Below are 16,819 nucleotides of genomic sequence, written 5' to 3' on the forward strand. Positions count from 1 at the left end.
ATTCATCATACGCTTAGTCATTCATCATACGCTTAGTCATTCATCATACGCTTAGTCATTCATCATACGCTTAGTCATTCATCATACGCTTATTGTTTTGCTGTAACCATTCTTAGTCATTCATCATACGCTTATTGTTTTGCTGTAACCATTCTTAGTCATTCATCGTACGCTTATTGTTTTGCTGTAACCATTTTTGGGGCAGTTGAAAACATGACATGGACACTCTACACAACAACGACAAAATGCCATGTACAGTAGCAGTTGAATTACAGCTATTTCTGTCATTTTTTTAGAGGTCAATATAAATCTTTGATGTGTACAAAGAGACTGCGGTGGCCTGTTGTTTGCATTTCCTTCAGTTATGTTCAGAGATTAATATCAGCACGTGTTTAAGCCTTTAACATCTGACTACTTTTACCAAATTTGACTTAATACATAATTACTTAATAGGTATATTATTCAGTCAAGATATGGGGCCAGTTGGCGGGGTATTTATACCCCTCTCTGACAGACTAAGGTGCTAGAAAGCAAGGATAGGACACCAAGATAACTCATTTAAAATTCCAATTCAGGTCACTTTTTTATTTACGTGGATGTGTGTATAATTAGGATGAAAATACACAACATGCAATAGACTAACATTACCTTAGATTCATTTGAGATAGGAGTTCAATAGACCACAGTATGAGATAGGTTACTGTGATAATTCAGAATCTGAGTGAAAAAGGTTGGATGGATCAGAGTCCTAGCTCACTGTCAGTTAGCGACATCACTGACCGTTGCTTCAGAGACTCAGGGCTGGCACACATGATGTCATTGACCAGGAAGACTTTTTTCTGGTTCTTCTGCAGCCACCTCCACAGGTACTCCACCTTGCCATCGCATACCCAGGGGTTCACCGTGAGGTCCAACCCCTGCTCATCAATGGAGTGAAGCTGGTCCAACAGACCAGGAGGGATGTGGCTCAGCAGGTTATCATTCAGACTCAGGTGCGCCAGGTTCGGGAGGCCATGGAACAGGGTTGGGGGCAGTTGTCCAAGCCGGTTCTCCAGAAGAAACAGGTGTGTCAGGTTGACGTTGTTACTGAAGGTAGACACGTCCAGGGTGCTGAGTTTGTTCCCCTCCAGCGTCAGCCTCTCCAGTTTGGTCAGAGGGTGTAACGAATTTGGCGAGAGCTTCTCCAGGTGGTTATGGGAGAGGTCAAGGTTCTTCAGGTGGCGTAGTTTCTGGAACAGGGCTGTGGGTACGGCCGTCAAACGGTTCCCTGACAGGTCCAGCCAGGTGAGGTTACTGTTGTCAGGGAGCCAATCAGCATCCACACCGCTGATCAGGTTGTTCTTCAGCACCAGGTCACGCAGCGGAGCGTGGCTGAAGACATTGGCGGGAAGCTGATCCAACGTGTTATCCGAGAGAGCCACCGAGAACAGGTGAGGGACGCCCCTGAAGAGATCTGAGGGAAGGGTGCTCAGGTTGTTGTTGTACAGGTAGAGCTCCTGTAGAAGGGGTGTAGCTGTCAGGTGCTGTTCTGAGATGGAGCTGATGTTGGTGAACTGGATGGTGAGGGAGGTGGTGTTGCTAGGAAGACCGTAGGAGGGGAACTGGGTGAGGGGGACTTCATTACAGACCACCTCTGTTTTTCTTGGGGATATGTAGCATTTGCAAAGGGCTGGGCAAGAGAAGGTGCCATGGCAACAACATGCCAGAAACAGGAGAGGAAGGAGAAACCAGCTCTTCATCACTAAGGCACTGAGCAAGGGAAAAGAAAGAGGAATGCTCATAAATGTTAGTTATTCTCCTTTCTGAAACAAAAATCGCTTTGCAATTAAAATGCAATTGCTAAAGTGCTGTGCCTATAATGTTATTACCAGCGTAAATAACTGATTTGATTACATTAAATGTGGATATTTTCAACTACAGTAGGCTACATTTCTCAGCGCTTAGATCTCTAGTATAGGCTAAAGACATATCCTTAGGTTTCTGTCCAAAACTATGAGCATTTTGATCAATAAAAAGATCTTTGAAATTTCACTTACCCTGGTTTTACAATATGTCTAAAATGATGCTGTAAATTATACCAGCTCCTGTTTTGTATCGTCCAGTCAGAATGGTTGCAACATTGTAGACAGGAATTAGGAAGGTGGATAGCCTGCCCTACAATCATTCATCATTGAGTAAATAATGAGCGATCAGCACCTGGCGGGAACAAACAGTTCCAAAAGTGTATGACGAACCTCTGGGGAAATAGGCCTACTCTGTGTCATATTTCTCCCACGTTCTTCAAACTCGTTGATCACCATATAGGCAGGCACAACTACAACTAAACATACAGTAGATAGGCTACTGTTGTTGTAACTGTATAGTTTGTCATCAATGTAATGTAATATAACGCTTCTTTGAAATACAAGCCATGCAAATTCGGGGGCGCACTTCCTAGCTCACTTTGAGATGACCAAAAGGTTATTGCTTGAAGTAATATACTGGAAAAATGCTCAGCCACCTGTCCAATTCTCAAGGGTAGACTGACTACACGCTGTCAAGTCAATCCGGCAACTAACGGGAGTGATTGGAGACTACAAGTATCATTATTTTTTTCCCAATACCAAGACAATATGCTAACGTCACCCGTAGACGACTCGAACATTTTGTTACACTTGTTAAATTATAGTACATTCTGCTTGTGCTTAGTGTCTAAAATCCCGTCGATTGTTCTCGTAGCAAGAGCGAAGTCTTCCAAGGGATTCAGCCTGAAGGGCTTGCTGTTGGAGTTAACTGGGTAAGTTCAGGGACATCTCCATAGCTGTGTTTCAGACTAGCCTATTGGTACATTTATGTAAAACGTAAGCATACATAGTCTAATTTGCACGGATAAATTGAGACATAAAAACAACGGGTTTTATTTTTGTTGGGGGGGGGGGGGGGGTTCTAGTACATTTCGAGGTTTTTGTAATAACTAGGAAGCATTAATGATGGCTGTTTTGCTATTAATCAAGTAGAAAACAGGTTACACCATCAACTACTAAATGAATGTCAAGTGGTTTGAAACATCTCATCTCCCCTGAGTAGGAACAGCATATGACATTCAATGTATTTAGTATTTCATCTAAAGCATACTTCATGAGATAGGCCTATAACCCATCAAAGAGGCATTTCCGATAACGTTTCCGGATGCTATACCTACAGTCCTGTCTACCTTCTGAAATAACTTTGATCAACCCTGAACTCTTTCTCAGCTTTCATCAACTTTGAAGCGACATGTAGGGGAAGAGGGGCTTAAACTAGGCATTCTATACTGTACTGGTCTCAGTATAGCTCGGCTGCAGCTGTGGTGCCCCATTACACTGTCACTCGACCCACTGGTAAATGTCAACTGGAAATGGATGGGGTACAGACTGATGGGCCGTCTGACTTTGGGAGGAAGGGGTGTGGGGAACCAGAGTGTCAGTTGGCAGCATGGTAAAGGCAAGGGGAAAGGCAAGGGCGACTCCTAACCCAACAGCTAGCTACCTCGTCAAGAGATTCGGATTCAGATGTAATAGTTAAGGTGTTGGGTTGACAGTCTAAATGTCCCGGGTTCAAGGCCAGGTCGGGACTACCTCCTGACTTGACTACAGTACAACATACTGCTCTACAGAAATCGGACTCCCCTAATTCCCTGCAGTACAGTTTTGTGATTTAGTGTGTTGGCATACAGGCAGCCTGTGTGTCTGGTCACTCTGCTGGTACTGGCATCTAAACGAATCCACTGTCTGCCCGTCTGTCTTTCTGTGTCTGTCTGTCTGTCCTGTCTCTGTCTGTCTGTTTCTCCCTCCCTCCGTCTGTCTGCATGTCCTTCCATTCCAGATATGTCGTGTTTGTCACCTACCAGATTCACCATGCTGCACCATCTTCCACGTTCCTGGAGTACCCGATACTCATTGCCCAAGGTGATGTTGCACAAGATGATGCTATCATGTCCAATGACTCGTGCTATGTCCCCATCATGGCATGAGTCATGAAAGGGTGTTCTTCCTTGTGTGTGTGTGTGTGTGTGTGTGTGTGTGTGTGTGTGTGTGTGTGTGTGTGTGTGTTCTGAGTGAAATATATAAAAATAGAGCATTGTGTGTGTGACAGAGAAGAAGATCCTTAAAGGTGAACTTCAGTATTTTACAACTTGATGTTAGATGTTTCTTCATCTTGAAAGTATATGGACCAGGAGAAACTGTAATCCATGGTTAGTTTTTCTTTAACCTCTACAGGACCCCCCCCCGCGGGACGGTTGAGCTAATGTGCACTAATGTGATTAGCATGCGGTTGTAAGTAACAAGAACATTTCCTAGGACATAGACATATCTGATATGGGCAGAAGCTTAAATTGTTGTTAATCTAATTGCACTGTCAAATTTACAGTATCTATTACAGTGAAATAATACCATGCTATTGTTTGAGGAGAGTGCACAGTTATGAACTTGAAAATATATTAATAAACCAATTAGGCACATTTGGGCAGACTCGACACAACATTTTGAACAGAAATGCAATGGTTCATTGGAACAGTCTACAACTTTGCACATACACTGCTGCCATCTAGTTGCCAAAATCTAACTGCGCCTAAACTGGAATAATACATTGTGACCTTTCTCTTGCATTTCAAAGATTATGAAAAAAAAGCATGTTTTTTTCTTTGTATTATCTTTTACCAGATCTAATGTGTTATATTATCCATACATTAATTTCACATTTCCACAAACTTATCAAGAATATCCATATCCTTGCTTCAGGTCCTGAGCTACAGGCAGTTAGATTTGGGTATGTCATTTTAGTCAAAAATGGAAAAAAAGGGTCCGATCCTTAACAGCCAATACAAACTTAAGCTAACTTTAGCCACAGCTAGCTAAACCTCTATGGGAGTAATACGGGCAACTGTGCAACGTTACAAACATAGTTAAATCATCTTTAAGTAATGTCAAATAATTCAGTTGGTTTGGCCATTATATTTAGAAAATTGTCATGGTTGACACTACACCATTGATAGCCAGCTAGAAGTGGCTAAAGTTAGCAGAAGTTTGTAGTGGCAGTTTAATGAAATCTGAACCATGGATTACTTTTTATCCTTCCCATAGACTACTTACAGGGTGAAGAATCATCTAACATTAACTACTGAAATCCCCCTTTAACAAGTCTGTTGCATTAACTAAGAGGTGTAAATTGAAGCACACTGTATTTTTGTTTTAGACACCGTCCTGCTTCTGCTCATCCTCTATTACAATGGGAAAGCCAAGCACAGCTTGATCTACATTGCACTGTATCCTCCACCCAATCAGAATGCAGATGCCCAGGTAGATTTGACCGATTACAATCTTTCACAGACACAATTATACATGAAAGACCACTGAGAGGGGTGAGCTATGTGAGAGCGTGTATGCTGTGTGTGTTGATGAGGGTAACTGCGTTTTAATCGAAGGGGAGGGAGTCAGTACAAGGGTCTGACTCTCATGACAACCGTAACCAATCACTGAGTACAAGGGTCTGACTCTCATGACAACCGTAACCAATCACTGAGTACAAGCGGCTGACTCGCATGACAACCGTAACCAATCACTGAGTACAAGCGGCTGACTCGCATGACAACCCTGACCAATCACTGAGTACAAGCGGCTGACTCTCATGACAACCGTAACCAATCACTGAGTACAAGCGGCTGACTCGCATGACAACCCTGACCAATCACTGAGTACAAGCGGCTGACTCTCATGACAACCCTGACCAATCACTGAGTACAAGCGGCTGACTCTCATGACAACCCTGACCAATCACTGAGTACAAGCGGCTGACTTTGACAATCCTAACCAATCACTTTGAAATGACAAATAGTGAGAAATGCTCACTGTCAGCTGTTGTAGTCTTTAATGTTCCCACTCTAGATTTGTAGGGGGATGGAAACTTGTCACACTACAAGATTGGATCATTGATCTGGCTATGGTAAGTACAGCATGTTAGGTCCCACTTTAAACAAACTACAACTTGTAAGGCTTAGTGAAGGATTCATAAACTGTTTATAAGGCCTATATAGATGCCCCAGAAATCATTCAGCTGTTAGGTGACTTGTGTATAGGCCTTAATCCTGTTTCTGAGGGCCCACAGTGGGTGTGCAGGCTTTTGTTCCAGACCAACACACTTGAATCATCCAATCATCAAGCCCTTAGTTGAATCAGGTGCGTTAGTACGGATCTGCCCTCCGTTCTTACCCAGTGGGGCTTAAATCAGCCTGTCATTGTAAATACAAATTTGTTCTTAATTGACCTGCCTGGTAAAATAAAGGTAAAACAAATCAAATAATCTTCATGTCTGTTCCTTTTCCTGTTTCTACCCCTTCAGAGCCTCTGTACCTTAATCAGTGCCAGCAGTAAGTTTGCCTCCGCACAGTGCCTGTACCAGTCCAAGGACTCCTCCGGGGTCAGTGCCCTCGCCTGGAGCATATCCTGCTACACCTGCTTGGGTGAGTACCAAGCCAAGGGAGGGGGAGAGACTGTGGTCCAATTCCTCTACCATTCAAAGTGTGCACTTGTTCACACCCCTTCATGTATTTACAAAGAATGGATTGGTGTAAGGAAATGGAAACTCCCAGTACTTACATCCAATCCACTGTTTTTAAATCCATAAGGAGGAGTGAACAGGAGTACACTTCAGGATGAAGAGAATCTGACCACCAGTTTGGTACTAGAACAGTAGGCCTCTTCCCTTGGTCATTTTGTATTGTGGGGGTCTGAATGCTTAAAGGGATAGTTCACCCTTTTGTAATTTGGGTGAACTGTCCCTTTAATACAGTAATGGAGATATCGTTGACTGTTTTGAGGTTTTGTTTGTGCATCTGTGTTTTTACACTCAAATCCTCCATGTTTCAGCGAGGATGTTCACTACAATCATGACAACAGCAGACATACAAGGTCAGTATCTACTGCCTACCTTGTAGACTTGGCAATCACCATGTGATCTTAGTCCATAGAGATGTACTAGAGCTCATCTCATACTTTTGCTGAAACAGGGTTTTGGACCAAGTGCATCCTCTACCCAACTCTATGGCTTAGTCTGATCAATGCAATAGATCACTTTCTGAAAGTTCAACAGAAGTTATAAACATTAGGAAGTGAGCTCACAGTGATCAGTTTGTGGCCTTTGGTTCTTTGATTCTTCCAGTTCTCACCCGGTTCGCGGTCTTGTCATCGCTCAATGGATTTGTGCTGGCCATGATATTCCACTACAGAAGAGATGTCAAAAAGGTGGAATGAGCTTTGGAGATAAGTCTGTCAGTCACCTGAGTCATGTTCTTCAGGCAGCAAACAGAAGAACACAGAATGACACATGGAGGGACTAACTGGACTTAAAACTGGACTGTCCAATAAAGAAAACTAGCATTTTAACTTCCACTGGTCTTTTGGTCCCAGAACATGGTATTCAAGCAACCCTTAGAAAAAAAGTCTTCACTTTTCCAAAATGATGAGCAATACAAGTAAAACACACAATAAAGAATATTCTCCGTCTTATCGAGTACAGTATTTATTCAGATTTTTTTCCCACAAGCCATGTAGTAGTCAGGCAGTGATACAGAACAGAAATATGAAATATTGTTCCAGTTCTGTCTGATGGTCAGCATTGTTTACTGAAGCCTGATGGCGAGAAACTCCAGGGGTGAAGTCTCCTCTAGGTACAGATCTAGGATCAGCTTCCCCAATCCTTAACCATTAGTGGGGTAAATACAAAACTGACCCAGGATCAGCGTCCATTGGGGCGACTGCGGAAGAATATTCCCATATTGTACTTCATGGTTCACCTTATTCGGTCATAAAGACAAACACTGTAGCCTGTTTCCAGATCCGTTTGTGCCGTTTTGCCCCTTTGGTTGGTGTTGTTGACAAGGCAGCACAAACAGACCTGGGACTAGGCTACAAACACTTTACTCTGATAATGTAACATGATTTGAATGAAGTAATACACTCATCTAAGTATCAATTGTAGACTAAACTCAGATTTCACACTTTAAAATTATATTTTTTATACATAGCCTATCTTGTAACATTACAGGGAAAAATATGTGCAGTGAAATATTTAGTTTTCGTAAAAATAAAACTATCACATACAGTACAGTACCAGTCAAAAGTTTGGACACACCTACTCATTCAAGGGTTTTAATTCATATTAAAAATGCTCATACATTGTAGAATAATAGTGAAGACATCAAAACTATGAAATAACACATGGAATCATGTAGTAACCAAGAAAGTGTTAAACAAATGAAAAGATATTTTATATTTGAGATTCTTCAAAGTAGCCACCCTTTGCCTTGATGACAGCTTTGCACACTCTTGGCATTCTCTCAACCAGCTTCATGAGGTAGTCACCTGGAATGCATTTCAATTAACAGGTGTGCCTTGTTAAAAGTTAATTTGTGGAATGTCTTTCCTTAATGCGTTTGAGCCAATCAGTTGTGTTGTGACAAGGTAGGGGTGGTATACAAAAGATAGCCCTATTTAGTAAAAGACCAAGTCCATATTATGGCAAGTCCATATTAACAGCTCAAATAAGCAAAGAGAAATGACAGTCCATCATTACTTTAAGACATGAAGGTCAGTCAATGCAGAACATTTCAAGAACTTTGAAAGAATCTTCAAGTGCAGTCGCAAAAACTTTTTTTTTTTTTACATTTTAGTCATTTAGCAGACACTCTTAGCGACTGCATACATTTCATACATTTTTTTTTTTGTACTGGCACCCCGTGGGAATCGAACCCACAACCCTGGCGTTGCACACACCATGCTGGCGTTGCAAACACCATGCTCTACCAACTGAGCCACAGGGAAGGCCTAACCATCAAGCGCTATGATGAAACAGGCTCTCATGAGGACCGCCACAGGAAAGGAAGACCCAGAGTTACCTGGTAACTAAGTTCCTTAGAGTTACCAGCCTCAGAAATTGCAGCCCAAATAAATGCTTCAGAGTTCAAGTAACAGACACATCTCAACATCAACTGTTCAGAGGAGACTACGTGAATCAGACCTTCATGGTTGAATTGCTGCAAATAAATCACTACTAAAGGACAACAATAATAATAAGAAACTTGCCTGGGCCAAGAAACACGAGCAATGGACATTAGACCAGTGGAAATCTGTCCTTTGGTCTGATAAATCCAAATTTTGCAATCTCCGCATGTGTGGTTCCCACCACGAAGCATGGAGGAGGTGGTGTGATGGTGCTTTGCTGGTGACACTGTCAGTGATTTATTTAGAATTCAAGGCACATTTAACCAGCATGGCTACCACAGCATTCTGCAGTGATGCGCCATCCCATCCGGTTTGCGCTTAGTGGGATTATGATTTTTTTCCCAACAGAACAATGACCCAACACACCTCCAGGTTGTGTAAGGTCTATTTGACCAAGAAGGAGAGTGATGGAGTGCTGCATCAGATGATCTGGGTTCCACAATTACCCGACCTCAACCCAATTGAGATGGTGTGGGATGAGTTGGACCGCAGAAGTGCTCAGATTGTGGGAACTCCTTCAAGACTGTTGGAAAAGCATTCCAGGTGAAACTGGTTGAGAGAATGCCCAAGAGTGTGCAAAGCTGTCATTAAGGCAAAGTGTGGCTACTTTGAAGAATCTTAAATATTTTTCGATTTTTCCTGACACTTTTTTGGTTACTACATGATTCCATGTGTTATTTCATAGTTTTGATGTCTTCACTATTATTCTACAATGTAGAAAATAGTAAAAAATAAATTAAAACCCTTGAATAAGTAGGTGTGTCCAAACTTTTGACTGGTACTGTATCTTTGTGGCAATAATACACTGACAGAACATGTATTCCTATATATACACATACACTAACATACCTAATACAGACCCATCTAATTATATAGCTTATGAGGATCACCCAGGCATATAAAGACACAGGAAAATATATGGCTAGGTCTGTATGTATTTCATCATGACATTTATAAAATAAGGCAGTTTTAGAGTGACCGGCAAAGTATTTCATTTTCTCGATCCATGAAATCATGGAATTGTACAAACTTGCACACGCATAGTGTATGAAGCCTGGTGCCAGATCTGTTTGTGCCGTCTTGCCATTGGCATGACAACAGCACAGCAATGGAGTTGGCAAGACGGCACAAACGGATCCAGGACCAGGCTATACTGTAGAAGGCAGAAGGTGAAACCATTTGGTTTACTGAGACATATGCAAGTCCGACTGCAGTCCTTACATGAATGCAACGTTAACCTGACCCTCTTTCCTAGAATATATGGCGTTTTGCAGTCTTTGGTTTCATCCAAAATGGCACCTTATTCTCTATATAGTGCAACTACTTTTGACCAGAACCCTATGCGCCCTGGTCAAAAGTTGTGCACTATATAGGGAATAGGGCCCCATTTGAGACACTGCTTTGTCTCTGAAAAGGCAAAGTAGATGTATAGGTTCCACTGTGTTCAGGCTCCAGTCAAAGTCCATATGATGTGAGAGGAGTCAGCACATCTTTGTATCATAGAGGTAAACTGTGAAGAGAGAAAATAAATTAATTCATATGGCATTTTGCTAGATGAAGTCGGATTATTCACATAAGAGTGCGTGTAAAAACAAATTAAAAACAGCTAACAAAACACCAGCCATCAACACCACACACACACCAAACAGCTAACAAAACACCAGCCATCAACACCACAAACTAGCAGCACACAGCATGCAACTAAACAAAGATTTGTTGAGAACTCTGACAACTCAAACACACATTAACACTGACTGTGGTGGGTTCTACAGCAGAACACTGACTGTGGTGGGTTCTACAGCAGGACACTGACTGTGGTGGCTTCTACAGCAGAACACTGACTGTGGTGGCTTCTACAGCAGAACACTGACTGTGGTGGGTTCTACAGCAGAACACTGACTGTGGTGGGTTCTACAGCAGAACACTGACTGTGGTGGGTTCTACAGCAGAACACTGACTGTGGTGGGTTCTACAGCAGAACACTGACTGTGGTGGGTTCTACAGCAGAACACTGACTGTGGTGGGTTCTACAGCAGAACACTGACTGTGGTGGGTTCTACAGCAGAACACTGACTGTGGTGGGTTCTACAGCAGAACACTGACTGTGGTGGGTTCTACAGCAGAACACTGACTGTGGTGGGTTCTACAGCAGAACACTGACTGTGGTGGGTTCTACAGCAGAACACTGACTGTGGTGGGTTCTACAGCAGATATCATATAACAGTGAATGTCCAACTCAGTGACTGCCATCAGAAAGCTCTACACAACCTAACCATTACTGGCAATCTATTCTGTATAATGCTCCTATTGAAATCACACAAAACATGCATATCAGTGATAATACCGGTATGACATTTAGTAGACACTTGTATCCAAAGCAACTTACAGTACAGTGAGTGCATACATTTTTAGTCTGTTATCCCTCCCAGAACTGAACCTACGACTGAGGTGCCATGCTCTTACCAATGGAGCCACACATGCATCAGGCCTCAAGGCCTCCAACAAAAACTCTATTTCCCAGCAGCCACTGCTGAAGTTACCCCTCACTTCCTCAGAAGCCGAACATATCATCATCATCATCATCATCATCATCATCATCATCGACATCCTCCAACGACCAACTCCAGTCCTTCAGGCTTTCAAAATCAACAAGCAATCTGAAACGGTAGAGGGAGTCCCCCTGGTGTCAGCCCATGGCCTGGAAGGGACTTTGCAGTCCATGGCAGCATTGAGGCACCATGTTTTAGTCAGACACTACAGTGAGCAATTCCTGATTCTCTACCTTTCTGCCCTAACTGTACACTTTCATGGATTGAAAAAGACTGGTAAGAAATATGGTCCAAACTCCCTAGTCCAGCCCATACACACACCAATCCAGTTCACTCCTAGATAGAGAACGGTAGAGAATTGGGACATGGGGTCAGCCCTGTACAGTTACTTGAGATGCATGACATGAGGCAGAGGGTGGAGGAGCGGCTGAGAGAGGTAGTGGTTAGTAGAGGTGACATGAGGCAGAGGGTGGAGGAGCGGCTGAGAGAGGTAGTGGTTAGTAGAGGTGACATGAGGCAGAGGGTGGAGGAGCGGCTGAGAGAGGTAGTGGTTAGTAGAGGTGACATGAGGCAGAGGGTGGAGGAGCGGCTGAGAGAGGTAGTGGTTAGTAGAGGTGACATGAGGCAGAGGGTGGAGGAGCGGCTGAGAGAGGTAGTGGTTAGTAGAGATAACATGGATGAGTGGTTGGGAGAGGTAGTGGTTAGAGATAACATGGATGAGTGGTTGAGAGAGGTAGTGGTTAGTAGAGATAACATGGATGAGTGGTTGAGAGAGGTAGTGGTTAGTAGAGATAACATGGATGAGTGGTTAAGAGAGGTAGTGGTTAGTAGAGATAACATGGATGAGTGGCTGGGAGAGGTAGTGGTTAGTAGAGAACATGGATGAGTGGTTGGGAGAGGTAGTGGTTAGAGATAACATGGATGAGTGGTTGGGAGAGGTAGTGGTTAGAGATAACATGGATGAGTGGTTGAGAGAGGTAGTGGTTAGTAGAGACGACATGGATGAGTGGTTGAGAGAGGTAGTGGTTAGAGATAACATGGATGAGTGGTTGAGAGAGGTAGTGGTTAGTAGAGACGACATGGATGAGTGGCTGGGAGAGGTAGTGGTTAGTAGAGATAACATGGATGAGTGGTTGAGAGAGGTAGTGGTTAGTAGAGATAACATGGATGAGTGGCTGGGAGAGGTAGTGGTTAGTAGAGAACATGGATGAGTGGCTGGGAGAGGTAGTGGTTAGTAGAGATAACATGGATGAGTGGTTGAGAGAGGTAGTGGTTAGTAGAGATAACATGGATGAGTGGCTGGGAGAGGTAGTGGTTAGTAGAGATAACATGGATGAGTGGCTGGGAGAGGTAGTGGTTAGTAGAGAACATGGATGAGTGGTTGAGAGAGGTAGTGGTTAGTAGAGATAACATGACAGGCAGTGCAGCAGACAGACAGTCACACAATACTGCCTGGGGTCTGCTACTTACAGTCTAGCAGAGTGATTAGCACTAGTATGATGGGGGTTCAAAGGTGAGGAGTCAAGTGTCAGTGGAGGATGATTCTGAGCATGGGGCCAGCACTAAGGGAAGTGGCCAGTGGAAGAGAGTGAGTTAGGAGCTAGCTGAGCATGTGAGTAAATGACTTTTCCAGCATTCTGAAGCTTTCTACACCCTTCGTTTTCATCGCTAAGGTGAATGATGGACCTCACACTGATGACACCAACTTGGCTTTGGTTGTTTGTGATGGTATAGTGTTGACATTCTCCATTGAAAGTGTGTGTAAGTCCAGGACTAGGCATAATCTTTGTCTGGGAAACCGGCACATATGTGACAGTTTGGAATAAGTATTGTCCATAAAAGACTCAAGCAACAGCAAGAACATTATGCCATGATTGCAGATTCGTTTATAAGATAAGTTACTTATTAGCTCATAAACTGGCATGAAGCTAAGCAAGATAACTCTGGTCTAAAAGACAAGTAACATAAACCATTATGTGATTACTGTGGAAAGTTCCTAGAATGAAGAGTCTGACAAGTACACTCCTACACTACACAACACTTGAAAGATTTCCAGTTCCTAGTCAAACCCCACCCATAGTCTCACCTGGGCTTCCCTTCAAGCTGAGTCTTCTGGCGGCTGGGCTGGACCTTGATGGCTCCACGGTAGGAAAGGCTCGGGGAGTTGCGGGGGGGGGAGCGTTGTGGGATGTTGCGGGGGGAGGCTTGTGGGGAGGCTTGTGGAGAGGAGCGAGAGGGTGGCTCGGGGGCTTGGGCAGCGGAGGCTGCAGTGGGGGCGGGGCTAGGGGTGGGGTATTTCCGGGGGATGCGTTTGATTAGCTGGCTGACCCATCTCTTCTGCTCTGTCTGAGAGCCGGCCAATAGGAGTAGGTCTTTGGCAGTGGACATGTCATAGTTTACTGAGGAGGGACGAGGGTTAAGGTTAGTCAATACACTCTAAAACAGGTAGAAAATCCATAAAAATAGGTACCATTATGAACTGTGCTGTACATTGGTTAACAATACAAGCGGGGACTAACATTCTAAAGACTGTTTTTCAAAAATTCCTGTGACATGAAATTCAACCCTTCCCTCTAAACCTAGCAGACCAGGGTTAAAATAATATTTGAAATCATTGTTTTATTGAGCTTGCCTGGCGGTATGGGACCAATGGAATTGTCCCAAAAGTGTAAACTCCACCCATCTGGCCCTCAAAGCAGGATAGGGCAAATGATTAAGATTTTTTTATTGTTGAAAGATTTCAAACAGTATTTGAACCACGGCCCTACAAGATGTGACCTTTGCCCTCTACTGACCCCTGCAGGGGGCGATGACCTCCTCCTTCCGGTCTAGGTGGTCCTTATGGCACTTGGTGTGGCAGCGGCGGCACTCCAGCGCGGGCGGCGGCTTGAACACGTTCCACAGGGGCCGCGTGCACGCCTCGCAGCTCGACGGCAGGTGGTAGAACGTGGGGATGAACTCGTGACCCTTGTGCTTGACGAAGGACGAGCGCTCGCCTGTCAGCGTCAGGGGATCCGCCGCAAACTCTTGCTCCCGCTTGCTCTCACCCTCGTTGGCGTACAGAATCTGTGAGGGGGAAGAAAGGGAAGAGAGAAAAGAGAGGGATGAGAGAAGTGAAATTCCCCATTAACAGTTTTTCTACTGCTCAAAACAGAGGAATGTAAAACCAGTCCAGGACAGCTTGGCTCAACTTTGTGTCGGAGTTATGTTACCTGGAATATCCGGGGGATTTCTTTGACGTCAGCGCGGTACACGTCTGTCTGAGTGACCGGTCGGATGTGGAACAGCTTACTGCAAGGAGGAAAGAACAAGGTTATGAACAATACAATGATCTCAATACAACAAGGTTATGATCTCAATACAAGCAGTTGGTCTTTATCAGCGGAGGCCATAGGAATTCATGGGACGAAAACAGAGAGGCTTCGTCTCAAATAGCACCCTATTAGCTACATAGGGCTCTGGTTAAAACTAGTGCACTATGGGCCCTAGTTGAAAGTAGTTCAATATATAGGGAATAGGGTACCATTTGGGAGCAGACAGAGCCACATAAGAATGTGGATGTCTTCACTCACTCGATGTCTAGGATCATGAAGGGGTTGGACTGCTCTCGGTCCATCTCACTGTTGTAGAACAGAATCTTCTTACTGCTCACTACCACATACTGTCAGAGAGAGAGAGAGAACAGCCACACTTTATCATCTCAATGGCTGGGGAAATATCATGTCTGTAGACATGGGTTCAACTAGTATTTGTTTTCTTTTGAATACTTTGGAGTGTTTGATTGAGTGCTAAATGGGCATTGTTTACACTTTTGGGACTATTCCACTTGTTCCCATTGAGCCAGGGGAGCTCAATCGATCGCAGATAAAGCATTTCAAATACTATTAGTACCCAGGACTGCATTAGCAGAAGGATAGGCGGAGCCAGAGGGAGCACCATACCTTTCTATCCCATCCAAACCTCTTGGTATTCTTGGCAGGAAGTGACAGCCAGCCCTCCAGCCTGGTATCTGTTTTGCATACAGGAAAAAGGAATTACATTAGCAGATAGCCTAGTGGTTAGAGTGTTGGGCTAGTAACCGAAAGGTTGCAAGTTCGAATCCCTGAGCTGACAAGGTAAAAATCTGTCGTTCTGCTCCTGAACAAGGCAGTTCCTAGGCTGTCATTGAAAATAAGAATTTGTTCTTAACTGACTTGCCTAGTTAAATAAAGGTAAAAAATAAATAAAATACAAATAAAAAATAATAAAAAATAGACTATTCCAGTAGATTCCATCCTGCAGAGAAGTAGCGGAGGTTAGGAACCAATCCACACGGCACACTTCATTGTCAAAACAAACACATTGCGTGCATCATATTATGCCCTTTAGCCAATTCATTTATCTCTATAAACATTTTTTACATGACTTCCTTGCAATTGTATTTTGGTATCATCTACCAATTGTGCTTGAAACAAAGCAGGGCTGCTTCGAAATGACACCCCATATATTGTGCACTCATTATGGGTGAAAGAAGTGCACTATATAAGGAATAGAGGGCCATTTCAGATACCACTCAGGAACCCTACACTGGATCCATTCCAACAGAAAAAAAGTCTGGACAGTCCTCATACTATAGTTTGAGTCAACTCAAGGTTAATAGGGGCCACAAAATGTTAGGCTGCGACTTTCCGCACACAGCTACAAAACACCAGGCAGTATTAGTAGCACTGTAAAGCCACTGTCAGTAGTGTTAGTGGCTTTACGTCTGTCAGTAGTGTTAGACAGATGAGTCGGGAGAGAGAAGGTGCGTATCTTCAGCTACTAGCTGCATTGTGTTTGAACTTTGAACCAGCATGCGGGTTCACCTGCACCACTGCGGTCAGGCTCTGGGGGCGGCTGCTCATAGGTGAGGGCCAAAGGTTGGCAGCCATGTTCTAACAGCCCGTCATTTCCTTCATACTCTTCTTCATCCTCCTCCTCAAAGAGAGGGTGAGATACTCTGAAGGAGGGCCGGGTCGCAACGCTGACAGATTTCTGCGTGCGCTGGTAGTGGAAGGACATGGACTCAGAGGTCTGGGAGTGAGTGATGTGCACTACGCAGCCACAACACAGAGAGAGAGATAGAGAGAGGTAGAGAAAAAGGATGAAGGGAAAACAGGCAGGAATAAGGAATAACAGGTGTATCTTAAAGCAGAGGTTTAGGAATAGTGAAACAAGGGGTGGGAAAGGCCATAAAGGAGTGATGGGGGAAAATAAACGTGTGAGGGACATTGT

General features: G+C 43.8%; 3 protein-coding genes across 8 annotated transcripts in view; 1 reads left to right on the top strand and 2 right to left on the bottom strand.

Annotated features, from left to right (window-relative positions):
• Positions 1-554: 554 nt before the first annotated feature.
• Positions 555-2,193, bottom strand: LOC115175049 (leucine-rich alpha-2-glycoprotein). The gene is made up of 2 exons (XM_029734200.1): positions 2,037-2,193; positions 555-1,749 (listed from the first exon to the last, which is right to left on the bottom strand). The coding sequence occupies exons 1-2, from the start codon at positions 2,162-2,164 to the stop codon at positions 741-743; spliced, it is 1,137 nt and encodes a 378-aa protein (XP_029590060.1). The 5' UTR covers positions 2,165-2,193; the 3' UTR covers positions 555-740.
• A 96-nt stretch (positions 2,194-2,289) lies between these two features.
• On the top strand, positions 2,290-7,521 carry LOC115175051 (PQ-loop repeat-containing protein 3). The gene is made up of 7 exons (XM_029734202.1): positions 2,290-2,776; positions 3,844-3,926; positions 5,215-5,284; positions 5,904-5,961; positions 6,358-6,478; positions 6,885-6,926; positions 7,177-7,521. Exons 1-7 carry the CDS (start codon positions 2,613-2,615, stop codon positions 7,266-7,268), a joined length of 630 nt encoding a protein of 209 aa, XP_029590062.1. The 5' UTR covers positions 2,290-2,612; the 3' UTR covers positions 7,269-7,521.
• Positions 7,522-9,805: 2,284 nt separating this feature from the next.
• The window catches only part of LOC115175052 (rho-associated protein kinase 2), a 59,578-nt gene continuing 52,564 nt past the window's right edge, over positions 9,806-16,819 (bottom strand). For 2 of the 6 annotated variants that reach the window (XM_029734204.1, XM_029734203.1), the window contains 8 exons: positions 16,411-16,638; positions 15,508-15,575; positions 15,139-15,227; positions 14,779-14,857; positions 14,362-14,632; positions 13,653-13,965; positions 11,565-11,674; positions 9,806-10,527 (listed from right to left, as the gene is read on the bottom strand). In XM_029734204.1, coding sequence (XP_029590064.1) covers positions 11,569-11,674; positions 13,653-13,965; positions 14,362-14,632; positions 14,779-14,857; positions 15,139-15,227; positions 15,508-15,575; positions 16,411-16,638 — 1,154 coding nt within the window. In that variant the 3' untranslated portion in view covers positions 9,806-10,527; positions 11,565-11,568. Of the gene's footprint in view, positions 10,528-11,564; positions 11,675-13,036; positions 13,129-13,652; positions 13,966-14,361; positions 14,633-14,778; positions 14,858-15,138; positions 15,228-15,507; positions 15,576-16,410; positions 16,639-16,819 lie in introns of those variants that run through there. The other 4 variants (XR_003871897.1, XR_003871898.1, XM_029734205.1 and 1 more) reach the window with 4 other exon arrangements.

Source organism: Salmo trutta, chromosome 35 (genome assembly GCF_901001165.1).
Source record: "Salmo trutta chromosome 35, fSalTru1.1, whole genome shotgun sequence".
NCBI classification, from domain to species: Eukaryota; Metazoa; Chordata; class Actinopteri; order Salmoniformes; family Salmonidae; genus Salmo; species Salmo trutta.

Bases quoted from the DNA above. Each gene is read 5' to 3' on its own strand.
- LOC115175049 (XM_029734200.1), bottom strand. From the start codon at position 2,164: ATGATTGTAGGGCAGGCTATCCACCTTCCTAATTCCTGTCTACAATGT. The intron at 1,750-2,036 runs GTAAGTGAAATT...TCCCTTGCTCAG, and splicing joins AGACATATTGTAAAACCAGG to TGCCTTAGTGATGAAGAGCT.
- LOC115175051 (XM_029734202.1), top strand. From the start codon at position 2,613: ATGCTAACGTCACCCGTAGACGACTCGAACATTTTGTTACACTTGTTA. The intron at 5,962-6,357 runs GTAAGTACAGCA...CTACCCCTTCAG, and splicing joins GGATCATTGATCTGGCTATG to AGCCTCTGTACCTTAATCAG. The intron at 6,479-6,884 runs GTGAGTACCAAG...TCCATGTTTCAG, and splicing joins ATCCTGCTACACCTGCTTGG to CGAGGATGTTCACTACAATC.